The following is a 22,942-nucleotide window of genomic DNA, read 5'->3' on the forward strand; positions in this document are numbered from 1 at the left end:
TTGGAAAGGTTGGGTACTAAAAATAATATGTTTTTAAAAATAAGACAGAAAGAAGAATAAAAAGAGTGGCAGCTGCTTATTACATTCTCTGTAGCAAAATGTGACATAACGTAGCAATGGAAAAAAGCAGAGCTAAAAATGAAGCAATTTATAAAAGCCATACTATAAGACAATGCCACAGAATATAATGTTGATTACAGTTTAATGAAACTGCCAGGTATCTTGAAATATCAGTCATGTAATTTTGGTACCTTATTGAGAAAACCATGGAATCAATGTGGTGGTGGTTTTATCACCGATGTTGCTGCCACCCAAGTAGATACCTTGAGCCTCCAGAGGAACAAAACAATATTCTGTGTTGAAGTGCAGTAATAAAGGAGGGAATTGCCTCATGATAAAGAAAATAATGGCTTTATACAGGTTCTTGTCAGTAATAATGAAAATTCCTTGGGTGAACTTTTTATTCAAGATGCTTTGTAAAAACAATTTAAAATACCACCTGGAATAAAATTTTGCCTTCAAATCAAACCTAACTAAGTAATTGTTTTGCATTCTGAGATCAGACTAAAGGCAATCACAATCACTGTTACTGCTTCTCCAGAATCTTCTACGGACCATTATCCAAATTCCTTTTTCCACTCCTTGCTCTCGGTTTTACTAGTTTTAATTCCCAACTAAATTGAATCCAGTCCTCAGATGCCATTGCTAATTTATCTTAAATCTTTTTTTCTGGTTATGTGCCAAGATGAGGATATAACCCTTAGTATTTGCCCTCGAGTCCCACAGACCCCCCCCCCCCCCGACGCAGTGTGTCAATAATTCTGCTGCTCTCCATCCCTTGCCTGAATTTTCTCCACTAGGCAACAGAAAGTAGACAAGCTAGCAAATAATAAGTCTGACAACTAATGGGAGTTAGAAGATAAATGCTGCTCTACAACTGAGTTTGTAAACTATTAGTAATTTCTGAGAGTCAATGACATTACTTCAGCAATAATTGTAAATTTCTATTTATTCTAGATGAAAATTAGCCAAAATCATTTGACTAATGCGTACAATAGGATGATTTTTGCTTTTCTTTGAAAGTCAGACTGGGACTAAATGAAATATAACCCTTTAAGGTTACGTGATCTTGACTTTAGGTCAGTCTTTTCTAGATAAAGACATTTTCAAGAGGGCAAATTTTTCAATCAATTCATTTTTAAATGCATTCATAAGCAATCTGAACACTACTCTTCAGACCTTACAGTAGTTGTAGAATATTTTAGCTGCAAGGTACCATAGAAATCATGAGTGTCCTCTTAAATACCCTCCCAGAGATGTAGAAGTTCAGGTGTCAGGCCCAGGCAGGTTTCTGGGAGCCTCGACTGGTCAAGTCTGTCTTTAAAGCACGGCATTAAGAGAGAGTGCAAAGACAGTGTTGAGATATGAAACTGGAAGTATAAATCAAGTAGTCAAACTGAAGTACACATTTGAAAACACTGAGCTGACAAATACAAACTAAGCGTAAGGGAACTGAAGAGTCTGAGGATATCAGGACACAGAGAATGAGTTTGGACGAGAGGGTGAACGCTGGAATTTGGTGAAACACACTGAAATACTGTGCCAGAATCACAGGGATGTTTTATAGAGCATGCTTGGCCTTGCTTCTAAAGGAGCAGTTGTTAAGAGTCCTGAGCCAATTTAAACACGTGTTACTATAGACTCGATACTTAAATTCTCTTTATAGAATGCAAGTCGAATTAGCCATCCAACTTAAATGTGAAGAATTATAATGGCAACCACTTATCATTTTCCAAGGATGTCCATTTTGGTTTTGGAAAGCTCAGAGTATTGGATAGTTTTTTTCTTTTATTGGACCGAAAAAGAGTCCCCTATAACTTCCAACCCTGGTCCTAGTCTTTTATACTATACATAGGTATAAAACAAATGTAATATCAACTGGACTATTTTTAGAAATTCAACAAGACCCAAAAATTCAAGTAGCAAGATTACCTGGACATCCTAATTTAGGGTCTTATAGCCAAGAAAAATAGAAATAAGCTATTTTGCTAGAACTGCAGACAGGCCAATATTTGCATAACTGTTCTCCACCTTCAAATGTTTTGCAGCATTTTAAATATTCTCTAATAAAATAAAATTCTTCTTAGAAGATTAAAAAAAGCTCTTAATAGGATTATTATTGTCATTGTCAACATGTCTAAAGAGCACACCTTGAGACAGGCACTTAGCCAGGCTTGTGGTAGGGGCGGGGCCCCTGTTTTCAGTGACCTTCACACATATAGTCAGGATTACGGCAGGAAAGAGCTGGAGGTTGTTTTCTATTTGAAGTCCACGACACATTTTGGAGCAGGAATGTAAAATATAAGGGAAACATTATGCTTTCTGAGAAAAATAAGAATGTATTTCTTAAGCTCAAAGGAGTCAGTGCAAATTTGTTACTATTTTATTAAAATCAAAGAAAGAGGATAATAAAAAAGAAATATGTCATTGAACAATCAGAAGGAAAAAATCAAAATGATTCCCACATTTTATGAGAGCACTTTTATTCAGCTACAAGCAGCAGTTACTCATTACCAACTGGCATCCTTCCCTGGAAATATAAGCTTGAGGAAAACTGTCAAAAAGATGAAGGAAAAAAGAACAAGGCAAAAACAGATGTGTTTAACCTGAGTTGGAGGAGGGGTACACTGTATTAGATTACAACTCCGATAGCGGTCTGCACAGACAAATACCAGGCATCTGGGTTGAGACCTCTCCTGGGAATTTGCACATCCTTTGAATTAGAGTGAAGGCAGGCTTTTTGGCCCTCCTCTACCGCCTAAGCCTTTTATAAATGGCTCTGATACAACAAGTTGTGGTAATCTTCATTTTCCATGAGAAGTGGCTGCTTCTCTTCAGGGAGCTGCCCTCTTTTGCGACGACATAACAAGGTAGTGAGCCCTCCCAGCACAGCCGTGAGTACAGATCCCACCAGAGCTGCCCCAAGGAGCCATGGCCAGATCCGACTTGCTTGTTCTAAGTAGGACTTAATGTAATCTTGAAAAAAGACTGGATCTGAAAGAGAAAGACATCCCAATGTTTTTACTATCATCGTCATCACCATCACCATCATCATCATCATTGTCATCATCATTATACTTTCATAATACTTTGGAGGCAGACACTTGGGTTTGAATGCCAGCTCTGTTACTTACTAGCTGAAAGAACTTGGGAAAGTTACACCTAATACTCTTAATCCTCAGTTTCTTCATCAGGAAAATAGGAAAATGATACCACCTTGTTGAGATCTTTTGAAGTTTATAGATAATATCTGATCTGTGAATTATTCAGCGCCTGCCCCCAAGTTAGCTACTGTAACTCTTTTAGCTATTTATTCTGGTAATTGTCTCCATATTTCTAAATAATAAGCAAATATTACTATCTCTTAATTCATCAAGTTTATATCTTAAGTTCCTCATATATAAATAATGATTTTAGCTCTCTTATAACCCCTTTTCTTTCCTTGATCTTTTCAGTATAATAATATCATGATTTGGGGTCAAATCCACATATAGGAGTTTCATTATTTTTAGTATATAAATATTATTCAAAGTTGAAGCAAATATTATGCTATGATTACATTTTCTTTCTTACATTATTTTGCCTTGAAGTTAATAATTTATTGTATTCTTTTGATTGATTTTAAAGTACGCTTCACTATTTATAGCCAGCCCTGGTGGTCTAGTGGTTAAGATTTGGCGGTCTCACCAGCAGGGCCGGATTCATTTCCCCAGTCAGGGAACCACACCACTCATCTGTTGGTTGTCATGCTGTGGTGGCTGTGTGTTGCTGTGATGTTGAAAGCTCTGCCATTGGTCTTTAAAATACCAGCAGAGTCACTCATGGTGAACAGGTTTCAGTGGAGCTTCCAGACTAAGACAGACTAGGAAGAAGGACCTGGCCACCCACTTCTGGGAAAATTGACCATGAGAAACCTATGAGTAGCAGAGGTGCACTGTCTGATACAGCACCGGAAGATGAGAGGATGGCGCAAAAAGGCCAGGTAGGATTCTGCTCTGCTGTACACAGGGTCACTAGGAGTCAGAATCAGCTCCACTGCACTAACAACAATAAAAACAACAAGAGATAGAGTAGAATAATTACCTTAGGATATTCTGGAATTATAACTATAGGTAAACTTCATATATAATAAAAATGAGATGCAAAAGCCAAGGAGAAAAGGAATATTTATTTAATAAAAATGTCTTGGAAAGAACAGTGACATGGAGTAAAATTTAAAATGAGAGTCTCACTGTTCACCATTAATTCACTAATGTTCAGGACAATTAAAGCAGGAATGTTCCTCGTTTTTAACCAGAGAACTTGTTAAAAATTAATTTTATATTCAAGTCCAATATTCATTCAAAGAGGATAAAAGTGGCGTTTCCCTGGCTTAAGTAAGGCTACAGGGCTAACACCCTTTCCATTTCTCTTGTTAGCTTTTCTTCTTCTGTCCTTGGTACCATCTTTCTGCCAGCTTTCACTAAGATACCTAAAATTCTTAGAACTCATTTAAGCATAATTTGAACAATACTGAAATTTAGTGTTTTTCTTCGTCAGGAAGGGGCAATAACTTGCAAAGGATAAACATTATTAAATAAATTATAAATAAAATGATTTATAACTTTAAACAATATTAATTTAAATCTAAACAATGACAGCCAACAAAGCTAAAATTAAAAATAAATTTAAAAATATGAAAAATTATTTCCATCAAACATAAAAGTTACTGTTTTTAATATATGTAAAAAATATTTTGAAAATGGGACTACAAATGCCTAGTTTATAGTGCTATTAGTCACTTCAAAACATCCAACTTGCTTGTTTTTAAAAATGCAAATTACATAGAGTTTACATAATAAGTATGATGTCCTTTATTGTTTCAAAGCTCAGCTTGAGCTCAAGTCACAATTTTCAATACTATTTCTATGTCTGTCCGGCTCTCCAATATCTCTTATAGTTTCTCTGTTTCTCTGTTGCAGTTCATTCCAAGTGATCTCAGTTTTTACTGTCACCAACGGACTGTCTTCTTTGAAACACTCTCTATATTTCTCAATAGCTTTAAACAAATTCAGACTTTTTTCTCAGCTATCTGCTTTTGAACCCCAACACTGTTCCTTTAAATTATTCTTACTATCATAATTTTTCTATCATCTTTACCTACTTAAAGTTTCATTTTTCTTGCTACTCTTTCTCTTCAGAATAATCATATAGTCTTCTATTGGTTTTGTGCTCTATCATTTCCAAATCACATGCCCGTTTATCCACATGACAAACACATGAGTTAGTTAGGGACCATTATCCTAATTTAATGAATTAGGAATCTGTAACATACAAAATTTGCCTATAACATTTAAACTGGACCAGGTATGTATAGAGTTGGTACAATTCCTAGCATATAGAAAGCAATTTATAACTATTTTGATTTTTGTTATTCCATGGTAATTTTATCAATATTTCAACTGAACCAGCTTCCAGTAAAAGTTTTTCTCTTTCAAACATGCTTTGATTCTGGTTCAGTTCAGCTCTCTCTTCTGGATTCTTAGACTATTTCTTTCTTTTTTCCCTTGTGACACTGGGCACAATTGTCTATGTGTTATAATTATATACATGTATGTCTTACTTTTCAGGCTTGATCACAAACTCTTGAGATCAAGTACTGTGTATTATTGTTTTACCTTTCATCTTCTACTCACTCATTCATTCATTCATTCAACAAATGTTCACTGAGACATATTACATGCCAGGTGGTGGTAGAGGCACTACAGGGAAAAAGATAAGTAAGCAGAGTCCCTGGCCTGAAGGAAACAATAACTGGAAGAGGAGACTGACAAGCAAACATATTATTTCAAGAGTAATGCTATTGCAATGAAAGGATGTAAACTGTACAATGAGATCGTGGGGAAAAGACCTCCAATATCATTCTGGGGAGTCAGGGAAGGGATCCCCGAAGACTATCCCACTGAGGAGAAGAATGAGTTAGAACTGGAGTGTGTGATGTTGATGGCAAGCCCTCCCAGGCAAAAGCCCTATGCACCTGTGTCTACTCACAGCCAAGCACAGCTATCGAACAAATCTGTGAATGACAGAAGCCTCATCAAATCCCCATCTGTAGAATGAGACACTCCAGTTACTGTGAACACGCTGCACCTTCTCATTTTTCAAACCAAATGTCTAGGTCTTTTGGAATATATGGGAAGAAGGAAGCTCTCAACAGAGCAGTACCATGCAGAAAGCAGGATTACATTTACCGGCGGCATTGAGGACACAGCTCTTCATTGCCGAAGCTTTTTGTTCTCATCTTTTAATCAGTTATGCATGCAAGAAAATCATCTGCTGCTCAGTTTTTTAAAACATCACTAAATTCGATTATAAGAGAAAGTGCTTGACAAATGCCAGACATCAGCTCTCTTTTACAGAAAACACTTTAGTAATTTCAAAAATGAGTACCTGAATGATGAATAATGCTGCTTAAACTAAATCATATCAAGAAATTTTTAAGGATTTTTTAATGAGCTTAAAGTTTAGCAATGAATAGAGATAAATTTTAAACTCCTTGAAAGTACAAAAGAAGCAACAACAGAATAATTCATAAAATAGAAAATAAGCAATTGCTCTTGCTTATTTTAAAGTCAACTTCTCTAAAATTAACTATGTAGATTCACAGCTGTATGAAAAGTGCTCTAAATAGATAAAATATTTCAAATCAATTTCATTTAAAAAAATCAATTAGAAATAAATAATAAATGCATTTAAGCCCTTAATGTGATTCTTTGAGCCTCCTCTCCCTTCTCTCATCCAATGGTTTTTGTTGGCTTTTCAGTAAAAAGTACCCATTTGGACACTAGGGAAGAAACAATGAGCTGGACCATATGTGGAAGACGTACAAGGACTAAAGAGACCCCGCTCTTCTGTGGAGTAACAGAGAGAGAATTAGTTTGGGATTCAATATTTGCCACTTACTGGCTTTGTGGTTTAGGACTAGTCACTTTATCTTTCTGATTCTCAACTTACTTACCTATAAAACAATAAAAATCACTACTACACAGGATGGTGAAGTTTAGCAGAGATGACCATTTATATGCTGATGTCTCTCACGTTAGTATCTGCGGGCCAGAATCCCTTCTGAGTGTCAAGGCTATCCAACTGCCCCAGAGACATATTGACCCTAATATTTCATTTCACCTATTACTCTATGTAACAAAAACAGCCATGAGAGTCTTCCCAGGTCTGGCCCTGCTCCTATTGTTACTGTCTCAGCGAGCTGTACAACCATTCATCATTTTCACAGGCCAGAAAGCCTAAAGGCATCCCTAACGTCTCTCTCTTTCTCACTCAGTATATAAATCATTTTTTGAGTTTTGTAAATTTTGTCTTCAAAATAACATCAGATTCTTTCATGCTTCTGCCTGCCTTCCTACCATCACCACTGCAATCCAAACTACCTTCACTTGTCTCCTGGACATTTGCAATAGCATTTTCACCAGCCGATCTCTGAATGTGCTTTGCAACTGCTACAAAATTTTCTATGTACTGCAGCAAGAGTAATCTTCTGAAAACTCAAATTTGAGCATCATCCATTTAAAATTCATCAATGGCTTCCATTGATCTGACAATATGGCCAAAATCCACAATCATGACCCTTTTTTCAAACAATTATTTCTTCCTATCATACTGATATCCTCTGAAATATCACTTCATTGACCCCTAGAGATAGCCACATCTTTAAATAAATGAGTCATTGGGTTAGGAGTTGTTTAAAGCCTTTCTCTTCTATTAGCATGTAAGCTCTGTGAAAAGAGAGACTACATGTTCATCAATGTATTCATAGTATCTAAGACAACATCTTGTTCAAGGTAGTTATTAAACATTTATATGTAGAAAGAGTAAATAAATCAATAAAACCACCTAGAAAATAGCTCGTTTGATAGAAGACTTGAAAAAAATGTTTAAAATATATATCTAAAATGACCTGGGTATTAAAAGGAGTGATCTTTCTAGCAAGCTTTACTTATATTGGCTAAGAGATACCACCTTTCATGATAACCATCACCTGCTCTCATATTGATTCATTGATTTCACCCCACACCAGATACCATTTGGTACTTAGAATAGAGAAACTTGCAAGATATCAAGTCTGATCTTACAGGACTCACAGCCAAGGTGGAGAGGAGAAAGATTCATACACAGAAAAATTACCATGCGACTCTAAGAAAGCAGGGATTAAGCACGACTATGAATATTATAAAATTATTTCATATCTGATAGTTTGACAAATGGAGAAATAGAAATAAAATCCCAATGATGAATCTTTGAAAAATTGTTACCAATATGCTCCTTTTTTAATGTAGGGTGTTTATAGGAGGAAGGAAAAACCTGTTGATACTCCCTCTTTTTTTGACTCACAGGAAGCCCCTCCCCTTGCCACACCTCCATTATTTGCAAAATCCTTTGTTCTCAGTAATCTCAAGGTTTTCAAGAACTGAATGCCTCTGCCAGCCACTTTAGTATTCCTTCCACTGGCTATGATCTTCAGATAAAGCAAAACAGGCCAATAAACCCCATATCTGTTCAACTAATAATTCCCCAAAGGACAAGAAAAGGTTGGTACAACAAAAAGAATAAAATACCTAAGAATAAACTTAACCAAAGAGGTCAAAGATCCGTATACCAAAAACTATAAAACGTTGAAAGAAATTGAAGAAGACACAAAGAAATGGAAAGATATTCCGAGTTCATGGATTGGAAGAATTAACATAGCTAAAATATCCATACTTCCTAAAGCAATCTATAGATTCAACGCAATCCCTACCAAATTTCCAACAACACTTTTCACGGAAATAGAACAAAAACTCCTAAAATTTATATGGAACAACAAAAGACCCCGAATAGCCAAAAGAGTCCTGAGAAGAACAAAGCTGGAGGTATCACACTCTCTGGCTTCAAAATATACAACAAAGCCATAGTAATCAAAACAGAATGGTACTGGCACAAAAAACAGACACACAGATCAATGGAACAGAATCAAGAACCCAGAAATAAACCCACACATTTATGGACAGCTAACATTTGACAAGGGAGCCAAGAGTATACAATGGAGAAAGGAGAGTCTCTTCAATAAATGGTGTTGGGAAAACTGGACAGCCACATGCAAAAGAATGACAGTAGACCATTCCCTTACACCATGCACAAAAATCAACTCAAAATGGATTAAAGACTTGAATGTATGACCTGAAACCATGAAACTTCTAGAAGAAAACATAGGCAGTATGCTCTTTGATGTCAGTCTCAGCAGCAAATTTTTTTTTTTAAAGATTTTTAATTTTTTTCCTTTTTCTCCCCAAAGCCCCCCAGTACATAGTTGTATATTCTTCGTTGTGGGTCCTTCTAGTTGCGGCATGCGGGACACTGCCTCAGTGTGGTTCAATGAGCAGTGCCATGTCTGTGCCCAGGATTCGAACCAACGAAACACTGGGCCGCCTGCAGCGGAGCACGTGAACTTAACCACTCGGCCACAGGGCCAGCCCCACAGCAGCAAATTTTTAAGTACCATGTCTGACCAGGCAAGAGAAACAAAAGAAAAAAATGAACAAATGGGACTACAGCAAACTAAAAAGCTTCTGCACAGCAAGGGAAACCATCAACAAAATGAAAAGGCAACCTAACAACTGGGAGAAGATATTTGCAAACCACATATCAGATAAGGGGTTAATATCCAAAATATACAAAGAACTCATACATCTCAACAACAAAAAAACCAACAACCCAATTAAAAAATGGGCAAAAGATCTGAACAGAGATTTCTCCAATGAAGATATACAGATGGCCAACAGGCATATGAAAAGATGTTCAACATCATTAGCTATCAGGGAAATGCAGACTAAAACTACGATGAGGTATCACCTCACTCCGGTCAGAATGGCTATAATTAACAAGACAGGAAACAACAAATGTTGGAGAGGATGTGGAGAGAAGGGAACCCTCATACACTGCTGATGGGAATGCAAACTGGTGCAGCCACTATGGAAAGCAGTATGGAGTATCCTCAGAAAATTAAGAATGGATCTACCATATGATTCAGCTATCCCACTGATGGGTATTTATCCAAAGAACTTGAAAACACAAAGACATAAAGATACATGCACCCCTATGTTCATTGCAGCGTTATACACAATAGCCAAGATTTGGAACAACCTAGGTGCCAATCAAGGGACAAATGGATAAAGAAGATGTGGTATTTATACACAATGGACTACTACTCAGCCATAAGAAATGATGAAATCCTGTCATTTGTGACAACATGGATGGACCTTGAGGGTACTATGCTGAGTGAAATAAATCAGAGGGAGAAAGTCAAATACCGTATGATCTCACTCATAAGTAGAAGATAAAATCAACGACAAACAAACGCATAACAATGGAGGTTGGATTGGTGGTTACCATGGGGGAAGGGGGGGAGGTCAAAAGGGGCGATTAGGCTCACATGTGAGAGGATGGACTATAATTAGTTTTTGGGTGGTGAACGTGATGTAATCTACACAGAATTCGAAATATATTACGATGTACATCTGAAAGCTATATAATGTTACAATCCAATGTTACCGCAATTAAAAAAATTAAAAATTAAGGAAAAAGAAAAGGTTGATAAAATACAGCTTCTCCTATTGGTTCTAAATTGTGGTTCTGCTATGCCACTAGCTAGATGGCCTGGGAAAAGTTATTTATATTCTTTAAGCCTCTGTTTTCTCCTCTATGAAAAGGAAAAAGAAATAATACTTCCTACTTCATAGGGTAGTTATGAAGATTAAAGGAAACAATGCACACAGCACACCTAGAAGAGTTCCTGGCACATAAAAAATACTTGCTATGTGTCAGCTACTATAAAGCAACTCAATTTATCTCCTCAGTGTAGTTTTCCATTGTTCATACTACTCAAATAGGAGAATTCAGTGTTCCATAAATACACTGTACTCTTTCCAATTGTGTTTTTTTAAGTTTTGCATATTCCCTGCCTTTTTCTATCTACTTCCCTGCTCATCCTTCAAGGCCTTATCTTGTCTTTCTGTTATTCTAACTATTCAGAAGTCATTGCTGTTTCCTCTGTGCTCCTGTAGGATTTTATGACTCTTTTACTGCACTTAATACAGCCTGATGTTTTATACTTTCTTATACTAACTTATACTAACTTCCATACTGAATTTAGAGCTTCTTGAGGTGGAACTATGTCAGTCATTTATGTGTCACTAAAGTCTAGCACACGAGGTAGGGAGTTGGTAAATGTCATTCATTTGTTCATTTTATTTTCCATATCTGTTTACGTTTTCATGAATCATAGGTGAATATAATGAAACATCAATGCTTGTTGGATACCTCTTACCCACAGGCCATATGTTGTTTTACCGTTTTTGGTTGCTGATCCTCTTGTGTGAGAGTGGAAGCATAGAGTAGTGAAATGAAGAGAGGACCTCACGGTATTGAAATCTGGCTGCTCTATGTATTGGTGTTTGATATTGGGAAAGTCACTTAAATTCTCTTAGTATCAGTGTCCTCATTCTTCCTAGGAATAACAATACTGATCTAATATACGGTTGATCAATAATGCACGTATGGAATCTGTGCATAGGAGGGTCTCAGGTGGGGGAGATCTGTTCCTCATTTATCAAGGAGATACTGACATAGTTCTACTGAGGAAGATTATTTAAAGCCCAGACATAATGACAATCCTAGAGTTTGTTTATTACTACTTTAATTATAGTCATAACAATTATCATTATAATAGCTATTATCATCATTATTATTATTAATTGGGCTTAAAATCACAATGTCCACACACTTTCTTGGTAACCCTGGCAGGAAGTTCCCAAAGGTGATTCCAAAACAGCTGGATGTTTATCCCATGCCACACCACACTTGGCTCTTCAACACATCACATTCATTTCATCATCACGGTATGTCTTTGAGGTGTTCTGATCCCAATATTTCAGGTAAAGAAACTGAGATTCAGGGAATTGCAGTAAAATTTCCCAAGGTCACACCACAGCCAGCTGATAGGGTCATGTTTCAAATCTACTTTTTTTTTTTTCTGATTTTAGCTTTAGTGCCCGTCCCGTGGTTGCCGTGTACAAAATGCCCTATGTTAAGCCGCGTAGATATAAATTTAAAGATCCTTGCAACTCAGTCCATGTAGTAATAAATTGGTGATGTTAGGATTTTGTAATGTACTTTCCCAATTTAATGGGTTTGGGAATCACATTGTAAAAGATTTTCTACTCTCTCAAAAGGAATTGGTCACACTGGATTCGGCAATTCATGGGAAAGAAATTGAACTTTACCTGGTTCTTGTAGGTAGCTATAGTCATAGCCCAGATCTCTGGATGAAATAAAGAAATCGCCATTTCTGTAGAGAGGTATAAAGGGAACCATATAGAAGTCCCGGTTGTGACCAATGGGTGCATTGGCTTCTGGATAAACTTCTTGAGGGGGATGATACCTTCGGAACCACCGTTCAAAAATACTGCAGAGGAAAGGATTATTCAGATTCAGAAACATATTGTTTATAAAAGAAATATTTGGAATTCCTAAAGTAAAATAACAAGACATATCTTAAAATACGAAGATGTGGAAAGATCCCAAATATATTTTTCATTCTTTGAAAATATTTTGTAAAGCACTAGTTCATACTGTCAGGTCCTGATGAAGCTCATTCATTTGAAAGAAATGTTGCAGTGTAACTTCAAAAAAGGAATTTCTTAGAAGATAAATGAAACTTACATGACACGTTTAGACCTTTCAGAATGCTGCAGAACAAGGGTAATTATTGGTTGAGTGACAACTAAGTCATAGTTGTAAATTAAATATGTATCTTGTTTCAAAGGAAGTTAGCCCAAAGAAAGAAGATGCAAAACTAAATTGGAATCAGTACTGGAATTTGGTCATTTATGGTCTTGGTAGGGAACTTTTAATTAGTTCAATCCGCTTGTTATGTTTGGTGAGGTGTATGCTTAGTGAATCTCAGGGGGAGAATCAGCTCACCTCCCATGATAAAGGCTAAAAATCCTTCTACTTGGTTTCCCAGCTTCCCCTGAAGCGAGAGTATGACTACATGCTTAATGCTCAGCCAAGCAGATATACCCAATCAAGATTTCGAAACTGAAGAGAGTGACACAAAGAAGCAAGGACAATAGAAAACCATTCTAGTACTGGACAAGGGCAGTTGCAGTAATAACATCGGGTTTTTAGGGGCAGAAAGGCCAGAAGTACCAGCAAAGGGATCCACAGTCCAGGAAGATCCTGTGTTCTATAGCATGGTTTTGGCAGATGACTTGGCTGCTGCCCTTCTCCCTTGTTCCCATCTGTTTCTGAACCTGCTTCTATGTGATTTCCTGAGTTATTCAATATCCCCTCAGCAAATTATTTTCCTATTTAAATCAGCCAGTTAGCTTCTGTTGCATGCAATTAAAAACTGATTGGAATAAGAACTTAAAAATTAAGGGATTAAAAAGATCCAGTAAGAACGGAATAGAAATTCAAGCTACTTAAGAATTTACAGTGGGTCATTGAAAGTATGACAAAAAGAGTGTCTTCGTAGTATCAGGCCTTATAACATAGAGGGAAGAACACTAGATATGGAGACAGAGAAGTCCCCTCATGGCCTAGCTCTGTGGTTTCATAGCTGTATGACTTCAAGCAAATCACTGAACCTCTTGGAGACTTAGCCTCCTCATTCTTAAAATGAAAATAACCGTATCTGTCCTGTCTGTTTCTGAAGGGCTTATCCAGTGTGATAATTTTTATGAAAATGCTAAATAAGTGAGCTATTGCTACTTAGCTAGAAATTTTAAGCTAGGAGATAAAAGGTTAGTGCATGGTGGTAGGGTGGGGGGGTGGTGTCTAAAAAGGAATGTGGTAATTCTAAAAACAAACAAAACATTTTTTGAAAAACTGTTTTGAAGTACAATAAAGAAGAGAACAAGGAAATGAGATGGTAGCCGAGGTGATAATTTTTTCCATCATGGAAAACAATTCTATTTGCTTAGAGAATCTGGACTTCAAATAATAATTGTGGTCAAAGTTGGTTTTTAATTGTGAATAAACTGAGGGATCAGCAGGCTGCTGATAAACACTGAAAATCTGGTCCATGAATACCAAATGCTCCCTAAATAGCTCAATTATTAAATAAATTTACTGACTACCTACTATATGTCAAGTTTTGGAGAAACATGAACCTGTGTAAAAATCTGAGCTGTGACCAGGGAAATTTGTAAAAGTTCTTAGCCTGTTTGATTTTCCTTGCCTTCCTCGGTAAAATGAGAATAATATTTATGTCATGAAGGTATTATGAGGATTAGCTAAAATAACACAAGTAAGTTACATGGCTTAGTGCTTGACAAATGGTAAGCAGAAGTGATCATCATACTCATAGCATTTCTTTCTCTTCTTCCTCCTCATTTTTATTGTTATACTGGAAGAATTGTACAACTGGTGAGAGACGTGAGACATGTTATAATAGAAATGCGGAAGCCATGTGTATTTGAGCTGGGTCTTTAAAAATGGTTATTACTCTAATAGGCAGAAAAGGGAAAGGAGAAGATTTAAGAAGATTGGTTTTTCTGTGTGTACCTCAGTTTCTTTAACTGAAGAAATTAGGAAATGGCTTAGCAAATAAACCCCAAATTCTATTCAAGTCCTATAATTTTATGAATTAATCTTTATTCTACAGTTTTCTTCTTTTCACAAAAGCATCACTTGTTCATTATATGCAATTCAGAAAATGTCAATAAGCAAAAAAGAGAAAAGAAAAAAATTGCATAATTGCTCTATATTTTTACTATATCTAGTTTTTTAAATATGCATATATAACATTACATGTGTATTTTTTGAAAAAGAGAATTGTATTATAGACAATGCTTTATAAGACATTTTGTTTGTACTAAACAATGTTTAATATTTAAACAATGTTTACCAGTTTTCAACTGGTAAATCTATTTGTTAATGAGAGGGAGGCTCTCTGATAATTAATCTCTCCTCCACTCCTATTAAACTGACTGATTTAGAAACAGCCCAAAATACAATGAACTACTAGATAAGGGCTTAAGGCAAAAATTATGCCTTTCATCAATTGAGAAAAATTACTACTATAGTTCAATTTATAAATAATCTTATTTCTGACAAGAAATAAAAATTCTTTACCTACATTCAACAAGGACATCGATTCTTAGCACCAAAAGATTTAAAGGATGAAACCATTAATGTGCTCACCCACCTTATCAACCTTTTAAAATGAAGGTATTAATCTTGATTAAATTCTTCATCAGTGGTTCTCATCTTCAGTTAATTTCATCAAACCACATCTAGAATGTCTCATATCGGAATACTAATGTTTAACTTAGATAATCACATTGACGTTTTGTGAAAAAAATTATCTTCTTACCAAGGATTTATTTAAATTGTATCTAGACAGTTTTCTGGAAGTCTGCGCAACAGTGAAAGGCACAATAGAGGAAGGAGGAAAAGTAAAGATGATCATCAATGGAAACAAGAAAGAATCTGTTTTATATATAAAAATAACACAGGATTTCTGGTTTCAGGTCTCACCTGCAAAGAGCCTGGTCACTCCCATCCTTACAACAAAAGCTAGACCAATGGAAAATCACCTATTTTTCTGGGACCCATGAGAGAATTGAGCTTACAGGGCAAACTGCCTACCCCTAAAACTGCTGAGATAAGTGCGTCCAGAGGAACACAATTGAGATTTGCTGACCAGGAGGAGAAGCAGCTGGATCCATAAACTGGTGGGAACACTTAAACACTTTGATGAATGGTGGGAGATTGAGTATGGACTACTAGTGATAGGGAAAAACTCTTAGGAGCCACAGTCTTAGGGGGATTGCCACACACTTAGGGGTTTTACCTCCAGAGACTGTACCAGATTTTCACAATGAAGATCAGAAAAAGATCCTCTTCTGGCTCTGCCAGGGGGAGGGAGAGTGACCGTTGTGAAATATGCCCAGAGTCTTCTCCACAACAAAGCATTTCATCCAGGGGAAATGACTACCAGAGACTTATCCCAGTCAGAGAACGGGAATTCCTCTCAGTTCAACCTCTTTCAGCCTCCTGTCTCACCTAAGGGGAACTAAAACATAGGCTACATGGGTTAGGGATTGAAGGAAATAGATTGGGAATGCTGCAAAGAAAAAATGGAATAGGGACAAGGGGGGGAAAAAAGAAAACAGAAAAGAAAACTATACCAGTGGAGAAACACTCATATAGGTCACAGCCCCAAGACATTGCCAATTAAAAGAACGAAATTTAATCAGAATATTTTAGAACAGTCCCCCCGTACTTTACCATGCTATCAACAGAGCTCCAGTATAATAACAGCAGATTATAGCTAGAAGAGCTGCAAGACAGAGAGTCTCTGAGGAATAGTATACGCAGATGTCCAAAGCCAAGAGTGGAGATAAAAACAAAGATACTAGGGAAATTTGAAGCCTCTGGCACCTATAGTTACAAAAATCATTAAACACAGCCCAGTTCCTCGCCAGATTAACATAAATCCTTACATTAAAGGACTCTGTACCTCAGTTCCTATCACCCAGTAAAACATGTCTGACTTTCAATAAAAAATTACAAGGTGTTCCAAAAGGCAAGAAAATAACACAGTCTGAAGAGACAAAGCAATCATCAGAGTCAACTCAGATATGACATAGATTTTGGAATTATCAGATAGGAAATTTAAATAACTATGAATAATATGTTAAGGGATCTAATAGAAAAAGTAAACAACATGCAAGAACAGATGGGTAATATAAGCAGAGAGATGAAAACTCTAAGAAGGAATCAAAAGAAATGCTAGAAATCAAAAACACTGTAACAGAGATGAAGAATGGTATTTTATGGGCTCATCAGTAGACTTACCACAGCTGAGGAAAGAATTAGTGAGCTGGAAGATAGAAACTCCCTAAACTGAAGTGCAAAGAGAAAAAAAAAAGAATGGAAAAAAATCAAGAACTCAATTTCAAAAGGAGTTAACATACATGTAATTGGAATAACAAAGGAGAAGAAAGAGTAAATAGAGCACAAGAAATATTCTCCAATAAAGGAAGCAAGCCTCCTGGGAGAAATGGCTGATTCAAAGGCTGGGGTAGGAAATATGCAAGATGAACCTGGAGCATCTTGTAGTGTCAAGAAGGAAGGAAATACTCAAGGAATATAACAACACCACCTCACAATGGCAGAGGTGTGCCAAGGGGACAGATGAGCCAACTAAAACAGCTCCCCATAGCCAAAGCTGGAACAATTTGAGCCATAGAGTAAATAGGTAATATTTGATTATAATCCAATGTATAAAGTAAATATAGAGTCCATACTTTATAAATAAATGAACAGGAGAAATACATAAATCTATCATGCAGAAAAATTCCAAGTAATTATGTAGATACTCCTAGTACATACAGTAAGCGGTATATGACTCCCATTCCTTAGGTGTGGGCTGCACACAGTGGCTTCCTTCCAAAGAGTACACTAGGGGCAGGTGGTGAAATCATTTAACAGTTTAATAAATCTGACAAATACTACCTCTGCCAGTGATCAAGGTTAATATCAACAAAGATAAGTCACGTTGATAGCATGTACCTTTGATATGATGTAAAGAGAATGGTGCTTTGTCTCTATTGTCTTCCTCCCCCAAACATGTAACCCCAGTCTAAACAGGAGAAAAACATCAGACAAATACCAAAAGAGGGGCATTCTATAAAACAGGTGAGCAGAGAACTCCTCAAAACTGTCAGGATTATCAAAAACAAGGAAAGTTTGAAAAACTGTCACAGCCAAGAGGAGCCTCAGGAGACATGATGACTGAATGCAATCTGGTACCCTGGACAAGATCTTGAAACAGAAAAACATATTAGGTAACAACCAAGTATCTTAATAAATATAGACTTGGCTAATAATAATGTATCAATATTGTTTCATTAATAGAGACAAGTATTCTATACTAACGATGTTAAGAATAGAGGAAACAGGGGGCCAGCCCAGTGGTGTAGAGATTAAGTTTGCATGTTCAGCTTCAGCAGCCTGGGGTTCGTCGGTTCAGATCCTGGGTGTGGACCTATGCATCACTTATCAAGCCATGCTGTGGAAGGTATCCTACATGTAAAAATAGAGGAAGATGGGCACGGATGTTAGCTCAGGACCAATCTTCCTCAGCAAAAAGAAGAGGATTGGCAGAGGATGTTAGCTCAGGGCTAATCTCCCCCCCACCCCCCAAAAAAAGGAATAGAGGAAACAGGATGTGGGGTATATAGGAACTCTTTTTTTTTTTATCTTTGCAACATTCTTATAAATAGAAAACTATTCTTAAATCAAAGTTTATTAAAAAAAAAAAAAAGAACAACTAACAAGGAAGCCTTAATGTAGTTGGATATTTGGGAACTGATTTGTTTTAGTACATCTACCACTGCAACAAAAATTGTTGCATGTACAAATACAACAGAACAACTTTTGATTCATTTCATCTATTTCATAAATAAATGAATACATATATATCCCAAGCATCTATAATAAACTGGCTCTCTTCCAGGTATTGATGAAGTTCCCTGTTCTTGTGGTACTTAGAGTTTAGTAGTGGAAACATATACTAACCAGTAAATTCAGAAATAAATCTATAATTACAGATTGGCAAATACTATGGAAGAAAGCAACATGGTAACAAGATTTAATGGGGAGGCCTCATTGAGTCTGCAGCCTCTGGGAAAGTCCTTAATAGTGTCAAAGCATGAGTATTTAGAGAAATGGTAGAAGAATGCTTCTGAAGAATAGAATTTGCAAAGGGCCTTTGATGGGAGGCACATGGCAAGTTCAAGGAACTAAAAAACGACTGATAGGTCTATGGAGAGCAAGGAGATAATAGTTCAAGACCAAGCTAGACAGATAAATGGGGGACAAATCATGAGGGCAGTGGAGGCCATTTGAGAAATATTCATATTTTTTCCCAAGATCAATAAGAAGTGATTGTTTGTACCTGGGATGATGGATGATAGCATGAACAGATTATCATTTTTAAAAGACTACGTAGATTGCACTGTGGAGAAGAGACTGAAGGATAGTAAGAGTTGGTATGCAGGGAGCAAGGGATGAAGAAATCAGTGAGAAAACTATGTCCAGGCAACAAGATGACGTGTGGCTATCCAAGCAGTGCAACTGAGGTGAGGTGTCAAGAAGACTCCAAATTTTCTGGCTTATGCTGCTGGACCAGATATTTTTATTCCCAAAGATGTAGATCACTGGAGAAGTGTCGAATGAGGAAGGGATGTTAATATCATGATTTTTGATGTGCTATACTTGAAGATGCTTTTGAGACATTCCAAGGGGGATGTCAGGTGGGCAGCTGGATACTTAAGTCTGGATTTGCTCTGGAAATAAAAATTGAGAAGTCATCAGCCTGTAGATAATAAATGAAGCTATGGAAGTAGTGAGACAATGAAAAGATAAGAGAATATGGAATTATTTTTCTCAGATGCTATCTTTCTGAAAGGCCGGGACAGATGAAGTGATAATCACCTTGTTTTTGAGAACCATTGCTTGAGATGCTTCCGGAGCCAGTCAAAATTCTAGTCACTCAAAATATATTGAATTGCAGCTATGTTACGACAAGGCCAGTGGTTTCCTATTGTTTCTACTCTTTTGAATTATTTGTTTCTTCTATGTATCCCTAGCTTTGAGATATTTACCTGTTGAAACAAACCTTAATTATTAAATGATAACAAACATCTTCATTTGAACTTAATCAGTGAAATCTCTCTAAGCCTCAGTACACTCGTGTGTAGAATGGGGATGGTACTATCTACTTTAGCATAGTTATGAGAACAAAACTGAAACAAGGAAGTCAAAAGTAGAATAACAGTCAAGAATAAAATGACACAATATTCGTAAAGCGCTTGGCTCAGTTCTTGAAAAACAACAGTTAGTTTACGTTTTCTTTCCTTCCAAACACCTCATTTTATAGAGGAAAAATATTCTAATCCAAACTTCAGAGCTAATTAGTAGCACAACCAGAATTGGAGCCCAGTAGACTAGACTGCTCCTCTGTTGCTAATTATAGCAAATGCCCTTGCCGAGTGTGTGCTCCCCTAGGAGGATGGGTGTGTTTTGCAGTTGTGAGAATATGTGTGCTTCTACCAAGTACTGATGTGCAGATTGTATGTCTCTAAAGGCAACGTGGAAGGGGCTTTGCTTGACCATCATCTTGAAATGTGAGCTGTTTGTTCAATACACACTGGCATTAATTACATAGTAATTACTCTAAGTGTTCCTTTTCTCTAAGGATTCACACAGTTTATACTCAGGGAACAGAAATGAATACAATACAATACAGAATGAAAACGGAAATGAAGAGAGGAATGGACATGCATTGGCATAACAAACACAACAAAAGAGAAAAAGTGGAATCATAATCACGAAGGCAGAAAAAGAGGAAACAGTGAACAAGGTTAGTAAGGGGCTGAGTTAAGATGGCAACCCAGTTCTTCAGGCTGGTCTATCTGGACTTCCGCCTCTGACACTCCACTTCTTGCCTGGGTTTCTCCTCGCTCCTTCCTTGCTCTCCCTGAACAGGTCCTGAATGCTCCTGTTACTCTCTGACTAAGCTTTGCAGCTGGAGGCAGGCTTTGTCAACAGGGCTGGAAAGGTGCAGAAAACAGATGCTAGAATATTAAACACTCTGCTTCGTTCAGAAATTCAGGCTCACAACCACCCTGTTTTCTTTCACTGTGGGGGCAACAAATCCAAACTGAGGCAGAGACATTGTTTTCAGAGCAGGCATAAGTATACTGGGTAATGTCAGTGCTACCAACTAACTTAGTAACTGTGTCATTTTTATCTTCCTTTCCTCAATATTTATACGATAATCAGTGCTTTTCTCTTGCGTTTATAATCTAAACCAGGAGAATAAATTAACAAGAAAGTAATTTCTGTAACACAAACTTTTAATGTACCTTGCTTATTTAAGCCTGAGCAAATCAAAGAGGTAAATATTTTATTTATCCCTTTTTACAGGAGGGAAAATTGAGTCAAAGAGTTTAAGGTTTGCTAGTAGTCACTCAACTAGAAAGTAGTAGAAAATCTGGGGTTCTATTTCAGATATCCGTAACTTTTACAACTGTATCCAGCTGGCAGGGCTGGAGCCAGAGCACAGGTGTTCTATTTGAAGCTGACTGCTTTTCCACTAAAATGCAAGAAATTAGTTAGCAATTAGGAATTAAAACAGAAAGGGGGACCAAGCTTTAGTGCTTTGCTCCAAGTGCTAGCAAGCCTTCTAGAGCTATGCACAGAAGTGGGAACCAGGCATCATTTGTCATTTTACTTCACCTGAGAAAGGGACATCTGATTACAAAAACTCTCAAGATTTCAGTGAAGGTATAAATGTACAGCTGTGAAATACTAACATCGATAGTCTAAAGTTGTGTGATTTTTCGTTGTGGAGTTGAAACCCTTTTTATTTCCCTCCACAGGCCATGATGACCCACAGACCGGCACTGGCTTAGTAGGTTACAAGGTGGCAACAGAGAAGTGACTCCAAGAAAATGGCATTGCACATGGATTAGGGATCCAGGCCTTGACCTATGCATACGACTAGCTTAGAATTCCCTCCTGAGGGAGGCCAGTGAGTCCCTGTGAAGTGTCTCCGAGAATGCTGAGTCTTACCCAGATAGCTCACCTTTCCAGCAGGCAAGTGGGGCAGAGAGGAGCTGAGAGAAGAGATACTGTACATCCTGCTGTGAACACAGGAGAGCCCTCCAGGATGAACAGATGAAAGAGCAAAATCCAACTTCAACCTGTTGGAAGCCAACACTTACACAAGGAGTCCTAATTTCAGCCCTGGGATTTGGGGGCGAGAAAAGAAGCCAGAAACACAAAACCCCTTCTTAAGAAACCTTGTTTCAAATTCCTGGTATTGATTTTTCAAGAGGTGAGGATCATCTCTGTAAGCCCCAGTTTACTTATCTGTAAAATATGGATAATAACAAACTTCAAAGGGCTGTGAGATATACATGAGATCAGGTGTGCAGTATACCTAGGACAGCGCCAACGCACAGTAAGCACCCAACAGTGCTTGGTTGTTGCTGTTATTCTCGCAGACAGCTTAACGTGAGGAGACAGCTTTAATTCCCTTGGACCAGAGGATTTCAATTTCTGTTTCTTTGGAATTTTGGTGTACCACGAGCAGGATGGAGGTGTCCTAACAATTAAATATGTCAGTGAATTTTACTTCTCATGTTTTATAGAAAATACATGAATGGAGAGTGAACAAAATGTAGGTTAGCTTCATAGATTCTGGAGGTACATACTTAGATTCACATTCTGATGGTGATACTTAATAGCCTTGCAGACTTGGGCAAGTCACTTGAGCTCTTTGTGCTTCAGTTTCCTTATCAGTAAAAGGGCAATTATCATATGTTATGGGTTGAATTGTGTCCCCTGAAAATTTATATGTTGAAGTCCTCAGAAAGCGACTGTAGTTGGAGATACAGTCTTTAAAGAGGTGATCAAGTTAAAACGAGATGCCTAGGGTGGGCTCTAATCCGAGATGACTGGCACCCTTGTAAGAAGAAGAAATTTGGACACAGGCAGGTACGGAGGGGAGACCCTGTGAAGACACAGGGAGAAGAGGAACATGTAGAAGCCAAGAAGAGTGGCCTCAAAAGACACCAACCCCACCAACACCTTGATCTTGAATTTCTAGCCTCCAGAATTGCAAGAAAATAAATTTCTGTCTTTTATGTGGAAACTTGGCAAGTCCAAAATCTGCAGCATAGGCAGGCAGGCTGAAGACTCAGAGAAGAGTTGCTGTTGAAGTATGAAGGCAGTCTGCTGGCAGAATTCCTTCTTGCTTGGGGAGGTCAGT

General features: G+C 37.3%; 1 protein-coding gene across 1 annotated transcript in view; it reads right to left on the minus strand.

Annotated features, from left to right (window-relative positions):
* Positions 1-2,420: 2,420 nt before the first annotated feature.
* The window catches only part of TYR (tyrosinase), a 91,926-nt gene continuing 71,404 nt past the window's right edge, over positions 2,421-22,942 (minus strand). Inside the window, exons 4-5 of the mRNA XM_001492560.5 lie at positions 12,372-12,553; positions 2,421-3,054 (exon numbers count right to left, since the gene is read on the minus strand). Of these exons, the coding sequence (XP_001492610.5) occupies positions 2,828-3,054; positions 12,372-12,553 (409 nt within the window). The 3' untranslated portion in view covers positions 2,421-2,827. The remainder of the gene's footprint in view (positions 3,055-12,371; positions 12,554-22,942) is intronic.

This window comes from Equus caballus, chromosome 7 (genome assembly GCF_041296265.1).
Source record: "Equus caballus isolate H_3958 breed thoroughbred chromosome 7, TB-T2T, whole genome shotgun sequence".
Classification (NCBI taxonomy): domain Eukaryota; kingdom Metazoa; phylum Chordata; class Mammalia; order Perissodactyla; family Equidae; genus Equus; species Equus caballus.